We start from the raw sequence: 7,362 nt of genomic DNA, 5'->3' as shown, positions 1-7,362 counted from the left end.
AGGCATGGCAGAAGGAATGTCTGTTGATGCATTGTCACACAAACTGGTGAAATAAATACGTAATGTCCAGAACAAATGGATTATTCTGTTTCTTCCAGGCAGCAATTGTATGTATTGTCACCCTATGTGCAGATGGACAGATATAAAGCAGAGCTTAACTTGGGCCTCATAGTTGTAATGAGAACATCTGGAAGCATCTGGAACATATGTTGCCTCCTGTATTGCTCACCTCTTCTGCACATTTGGCCCTTTCATTGTCTTGCGCAGCTTCCGTACTGGAGCACTATTTAGCAGCTGCCAAAAATCGTGTTCTGATAAAGCAGCTCTGGTCAGCAGGATTCCAGCCAAGCTTGGAACCCAGTGGTTGTGGTGGTTTTTGGCAATTAGCCAGTTGCCCTCAGTGCTGTCTCTGAGCTTCTCCTTCTTACAGTTCACACAGTTCATGTCCTGATTCTTCTCTAGTATATAAATTTTTAAGTTCCCATGCTATTGTTTTCTTTAGCTCTTAAACTTACTTTTTCAGCACAGTCTGAAAACCAGGATGCCAGTGGCGTTGTGATGCTGTGGAGTTAGAGAATAGGCAGTCAGAAGTAGCATGACTCTGAGTTATACCAGTACATCAAGTAGGTGTGTGTCCTGGGTTCAACATGGAGGAACCGGATGCTCCCATGTTGTCCAGCTTTCTTCTTCCCAGAGAGCTGTGGTTCTCCCAGGCTTCCGGGAAGAAGGAACACTCCTCCGTGAATGAAGTCATAAAAGGGGGCGTGCGAGAATACTCGGCGCCATTTTGCCATCTTGCTTCTCCCCCTCTCTGCTCTATCTGCCCTCCTCTCTATGTCGTCCGCGGCTCCTATCAGATATGCCGTGGAGGACTCCTGTAACTTACGCCCTCGGACTGGAGAGACTGTTATCACGGAGAGAAAGACACGTCCAAGACCTGCTAGTTCCCTGAAGCAGTAAAAGACTCCTTCTGCAAAATGGGTAGGACCTTCTCCGTTTTTCTGCTGATTCCCGGCGGGGGTGGTCTAATGAACTGGCTTGCCCTGATGGATGGATGGACCCAGCGGTACCCCTTATTCCTGCGGCGGATGAAGTAGCCCCTACGCGCAGCGGAATCCAAAGATATTCCCCCTAAGACGCAATTTGGCAGCCCGCAACGCAGATGTGTGGGGGAGGAGTCTGGAAGCAGCGTTCCTCCTTGGCAGAGGGCCCTACAGCCACCCCAGAAGGAGAAGAGGTCTATTTGCAGACAGGTTTGCCTCCAGGAGAACCCCAAACTGGGGGATATCTGTGTTAGTGTTCCTCCTTTCCCTCATCCACCATACATGTACACATACAGATGAGGCGACCAATGAAAGTCCCAGCAAGTGACTGTAAAAGGTTTCTAAAGAGTAGTCGAGATGCAGATTCCTTCATTTCTGTCAGTTCTTGTGAAGGAGTTGGGGCCTCTGGAGGATGTTGGCAATGATGCAGATGTTGCTGGTGTCTTCAGGAGATGCAGATCTGTAACAACCAATACCTGTCTCCCCTTCCTCTTTGAGGCATGATGTTGGATACAGCAGGCAGACAAGTTCCTGCAGTGGAATCAGTGGCAAGAGTTAAGCCTCAGCCCAAGGGACTTAAATCCTGCCTTCAGATGGCTAACTGCTCAGACCATAGCCCTGAGACAACAGCTGAGGTGATGACATAGTAGTTTCTGGAGATGGATGAGATGAGTTTTGCCCACCCACAATTAAAAAAAAAAAAGGTGTGGAGAAAAATTAAGTGAAGGAATTAATGGTTAAGCAGACTGCAGTGCCATCCTGCAGCAGTGGCAGTTTCACTTGATGACAAGAGACAGTACCAGCTGTCTTGTTTGCTCAGGCTTGCTCAGGCTGGATGTGAGAAACACGCAGGTGTCCTGCAGCTTGCCAAGCTAGCTGGCATTGCTGTTGATACAATATGCCTGATGGTCTTTCAACTTTCAGCAAGCAGAATAAATCCATACCTGTATCCCTATGGTGCTATCATGTACAGGAGCATGTGGGCCAGCTAGTGTAAACGGAAATCGCAAGGAGCAAATGCCCCAGCCTCTGAATGCATTTCCTGGAGGTGTCATGTGCCTGGGGCTTGACAAGTGGCTCTTTTCTCGCCAGCACTGAGCCCCCTGGCAGCAGAATAATGTTGGGGGGTGTGTTCCCAGTCTCTGAAAGACAGAGGCAGCCTCTTTGTAACATATCCAGATTGTTTGAATGTCACCTTCCCCATACTGAAGTTTTGCCTCCACTTGTGATTCTTCCACAACTTACACCGTGACGCTTTGCTGCCAGTCTGTGATCAGTCCCAGGTGGTGCATGGAAAGTATTTTAAGTATTAAAGTATCTAAAGTATTCTTTAAAGTATTTCTACTTTTAGAAATAGTATTTTTTAATACTCTAAATTATTTCTAACTTTTACTTTCTGGAGATTCTTTTGTTTGTGGGGTTTTTTTTGTTATGGTTTGGGGCTTTTTTTGTTATTTCTCTGCTCTTTAAGTCATGGAAGGTGCTGCCCACTGTGGGATTTCCCTGTTTAGCTTCCTGCTCTTGCTACCATAATTTCATTTCTAGCCACAACTTGGTTATAGGCAGCTACCACCATTCTAACCACCCTGTTGCCCCAACTGTATCTGCTGGTCACCTCAGCCTTTTCTTTGACGGAGGATGAAGTCACACTTTGAAAATACATGGTCACATACGTGTATGTAAACACACATAAGCAATATTTGAAGGGTGACAATGCACTATGCTGCTACTATTGTTTTTTTTATAATACACTGTATCATGTGGTCACTGGGCTTTAAGCATAGGGCTGTGTGCTGAAAGCTGCAAGAACTTAGAGCTGCTGTGTGATGCTGGGGAGCTGCTGTGTGATGCTGGGGAGCTGCTGTGTGATGCTAGGCAGCTGCTTCCAGCAAAGCAGAGCTTTCTGCTGAGACCTAGCAGGTGCTGTGGACTAGTGTGGTAACTTGCTGTGATACGGGACACTCAACCTCTGCCGTTGAGGACCATTTGAGACACAGACTCTAACATAGAGGATGCAGCAAATGGCGTTTTATTGCGCAGTTACATAGGGTTATATAGTTCCTTAAAAAGCCTCGCCCATCGTGGGCAGTTACTGCCCTACCGTCACAGCCCGTGATCTTCCGGCCACCTATACTACTCACAAGTGTTCCACAACAGACTAGGTCCATTTGAATGCCATTGGGTTGCTGTCAGCTTAGAGCTCTGGATCCGTGGAGTGTAACATCTTACTTTCCCCATTCATTTCAAACTTCATTACCTGAGTCAAATACAGCTTTCCAGTTTTACTCTAGAGTTTCAGAAAAATGCTGAGTGAAGTATCACAGCTAACACATTTGAAGTCTTGACCAGCTGAAGCCCTTTCTCTGCAGACTTGCCTTATGTAGCGTTAGGCCAAGTGTTGTTCAGAACGCCATTGGCGGTCAGTGTGTTGTCAGTGCTGCCGGTCATGGAACTGAACCAGTGGAGGTGGCAAGAAGCAGTCAGAGAAGGAAATAAGGGATATTTCCTCTCTCGTGCTAGGAATAACTTGAATTTCTGGTACATGCAAGCTAGCCAAAATGCCATCTTCTCACCTACTCCTTTTTTTCCCCTGATCTTTTTCTTTTTCTTTTCTTCATGCTATGCCCAACCTTTCTAATTGTAGGCCACTTCTAGAAACTGTACTGGGTTTGAGACAGTGTTTTACTCTGATTAAAAGATTTTGCAGATCAGTTACTGAATTGTTAAGGGTAGAACGAGTGCTTAGCTTTCTGTGTACTAGTAGATGATTTTTAACAGAAGTTAATTTTGCCTGAAGTGTAATGTTTATAACAATGGGTACCTGATCATATATTCACCTCTCAGTACCCCTGGAGACAAATTTCATGCTGACCATTCAAATGAGCATTATTATGCAAGTACTAACAAGACTGTCTGGAAATAAATAAGCTGTGTGTAGGTGTGAGAACCATAATAATTCTGATAAATTCCCACGTTACAAACCAACCTGCTTGATTTGAATCAATGCTTAATGGGAGCAAAGTGATCTAAGAAGAATTTTTCTTAACACTGTTTTGCCTTATGGAAACTATGTAAAAGCTATTTGTAGTAATGCTAATTTACTACTATGTATTTACATCTGGAGCAGTGGTAAGGGAGGGGAGCCAAGTTTAATAACCAGGAGCATTATTTTGTCTTCATTTCATTGAGGGGAGTTCTCAAAGGCCGGGAGACCTTCCAGAGTGACATGAAAAACTTCTGGATTAATGTGGTAACACTGCTACCCTCGTCATTTTGCTTATCTATATAGTCATGCATACCTATGTGATGGATTACTTATGTATAGAGGGGAGTATAAAATATTTTCCATCTTGGTTGCCTCTAATATCTTCAGGCCATATATCTAGTTCCAGTCTTGGTACAGATAATTAAGCCCCCAGGCAAACCAAACTAGGCTTACTTTATTTTAAAATACACTTCAAAAACTCACAGTTGTTCATATGGTATCTTTTATGTTCCTTTGCTCCTGTTTTTCTTTAACTTAGCTTTGTTCTTGCTGCAACACTACAAGCATAAAACAGACGAAGGGTTTGGAAGCAGCAGAATAACTTCCTGTAGAAAACCTGTTGTTCTCTAAAAATGACTGTGATAAAAATTTAATGACTGTGCCTTGAAACTGTTACATGATTTCACTCTAATGTATGCTTTTCTTTGTTTGTTTTCTTCTCTATTTCAGGCCAAACAAACAAAGTAGCCAAGGAGGCAGCTAACAGATGGACTGGTGTGTATGCATTTGTGTTGCTTAACAGAGCTTCGGACTAGAGTGCTTTCAGTAAAAGACCTACTCATTGCTAAGAATTTTAATTTAATTTTAATTTTAAATTGGATTAGCACTTGATGTAGGATGACTTGATGTAAGCCCTCACTTATCAAAACATGCAGAAATACATTTTGCTTATAAATTATCATGATTCAAAAAAAGAATACATTTTCTTAGTTACTGAATGTACATCACATCACGTATTTGTTCTGATGCTATCTTGCACACCATGTTAAAACCTGCAGCTCATTTTCTTGGTTGAGTTAGGATCCTTTAAGATGAGGAAAACATTAATAGAAAGAGACTGTAAGTGGTGATGTCCAGGTATTCAGAAAGTTTAATTATTCTTTTCTGAATTTTCATCTGTTACTAAAGAGGAGGGATGCTTGGTGGAACCTTATTGCTGCTCCCATATGATGGATGCTAATATAAATCAGTTATTTCTAAAATGTAATTCGTTAGCTTTAACGTGCAGGAAAAATGCTTCACGGTTTTGAGGAAGATTACTGTGATACGCTTGTATGGAAGTTTAACTCAATTTTCTGTTGTTGCTTAGCTTTGCTGCATATTTCCAATTTGAAGAGCAAGCAATATTTATGTCCTTTTTAAAATTATTCAGAATATTGTTTGTAATTTTTTTGTTTAGCATTCATCTGCTGCTGATGGACTGCTCACTGTCACTGGTTATGTCATAGTCTTGACTATAATTATGTTGTATCTTCATTTGCACTGGGTTGTTCAGTGCATATGGGAAAATAAAGTTATGTATTGGAAAATAACTTCTGGGAGTACTGTTGTCAGGGCATTCCACTGTTGATGACAGGCTGTAGTTCTCAAGGTCTTGAGAGACTTAAAGGACCTATGCCTCAATCTGTAGAAAGTATTTTGCTGTTTAATTAGACAATTAGGTTATATGCTGTAGCATTCTTTTGAAGAAACAGTTTTAAAACCAAAGGTCTGCCAGTTAAAGGAAAGGAAATATTTCTAAGGCACCTGTCTTAAGAAGCGCTGCAGTTTATGGGTGTTTGGAATGACATAGTGAGTTTCAATCAATACTGCAGTGAAAAATGATGTTTCATTGAAGAGAATTTGTATGCTAAAATAATAGCAATGTGATGAAGAGCAATGCTGACTAAAATAAAGCTACTTGAATGTCTTTTTTTTAACTTTCAAACAAAATGTACATTATCTGAACAAATATATGCAGGACTAGCAAGGACCTTACAGTTAATTTGAATCTGATTGTCGCAGTTGCAGACAGTCACGCAGTAGAGGTCTGGTTGACGAAGGACATAAAATATTTGTTATCCATATTCACACTTAACCACATCACTCTACAGCAGGCGTACACTGTAACTGTAGCTTTCAGTTTTCTCACAGAAGAGGCAAGAAAAGGTAAAGGTAACCTCCAAAAAAGAAGACATATTTTACTTAGTTTTGAGTAAAATTATGTCATTAACAAGTCTTCCATTTTCTGTTATAAAGCTACTTAATAGTGAGGTTTCCCACTGTGTACCTTTTTTGAACACAGAGATAATGCAAATGGAAGGATTTGGTTGTAGCCAAGACTATAATTCATGCTTTCCTACATATTCAAAAATTGAGTTCTTTTCATTCTGTTTACAGATAATATCTTTTCAATAAAGTCCTGGGCCAAACGTAAATTTGGATTCGAAGAGAGCAGAATTGACAAGAGTTTTGGAATCCCAGAAGATCTGGATTACATTGATTAATGTTCAGCAGTTGGTGACTGATACAGCTGTATGTAGTTTGTTAAATATTCTCAGTTGGCATTTAAATGTGTATCTGAATCCTCTGCAAACAACTGACTACTCTTTAATTTGCAGGTTTCGTTGAAGTTAATAAAATTCCAAAAATATTTGTTGCGTTGCCTTTTTTCCCTTATACTCTCTGGACAGTAAATCTCTAGGTTACTTCTGTGAGACAGACTAAGAATTGACAGGGGTTATAGGGAATAATTATCACAAAATCCTGACACTGTTTTTTACTCTTCTTTTGCTAACCTGGAGCAGTACTAATGGCTGGAAGCTCCAGGGATTCATGTTTAAACATGGTGAAGTCTTTGGAGTGGAAAATAGCAGGGGACAATATGAAATAGAAAAGAGGCACAATCCGTTAATGGAAAACAGGTTTTGAGTAGAAAGGCTGAGGTCTGATTTCAAATTGTTCTTTATTGTGTTGCTAGAACTGCTTGTAAGTTTAATGACAACGTTTTGTTTGTCGTTGGAAAATACTGGTTCATCGGAGCAAAATCTGTTCCAGTGAATTTACTGGATTTGACACTGAGAAAACTTCTCTTGTCAAGATTGTTACTGCATGGGTGTTACTGCATGGGTGTTACATCCACCCATTCACACCACAGTGCCACAAGATTTAGGATGATAATGTGGGACGTGAGAGAGCAAATTCAATTTGCTGTTCAAAACCAAGCATCTTTGGATTTATGCACGTTTTTCAATTTCAGGCTAAAAAAGCAGACAACCAAAATAATAACCAATT

At 41.0% G+C, this 7,362-nt stretch overlaps 1 protein-coding gene across 1 annotated transcript in view; it reads left to right on the top strand.

Annotated features, from left to right (window-relative positions):
- Nucleotides 1-6,575, top strand: part of LOC104489864 (meiotic nuclear division protein 1 homolog) — a 30,019-nt gene extending 23,444 nt beyond the window's left edge. The window contains exons 4-5 of the mRNA XM_010132070.1: nucleotides 4,759-4,803; nucleotides 6,469-6,575. Of these exons, the coding sequence (XP_010130372.1) occupies nucleotides 4,759-4,803; nucleotides 6,469-6,575 (152 nt within the window). The remainder of the gene's footprint in view (nucleotides 1-4,758; nucleotides 4,804-6,468) is intronic.
- The last annotated feature ends 787 nt before the right edge of the window (nucleotides 6,576-7,362 follow it).

Source organism: Buceros rhinoceros, unplaced genomic scaffold, assembly GCF_000710305.1.
Source record: "Buceros rhinoceros silvestris isolate BGI_N320 unplaced genomic scaffold, ASM71030v1 scaffold12462, whole genome shotgun sequence".
NCBI classification, from domain to species: domain Eukaryota; kingdom Metazoa; phylum Chordata; class Aves; order Bucerotiformes; family Bucerotidae; genus Buceros; species Buceros rhinoceros.
The sequence above is the reverse complement of the archived record's forward strand: the minus strand, read 5'-3'. Positions and strand labels throughout refer to the sequence as shown.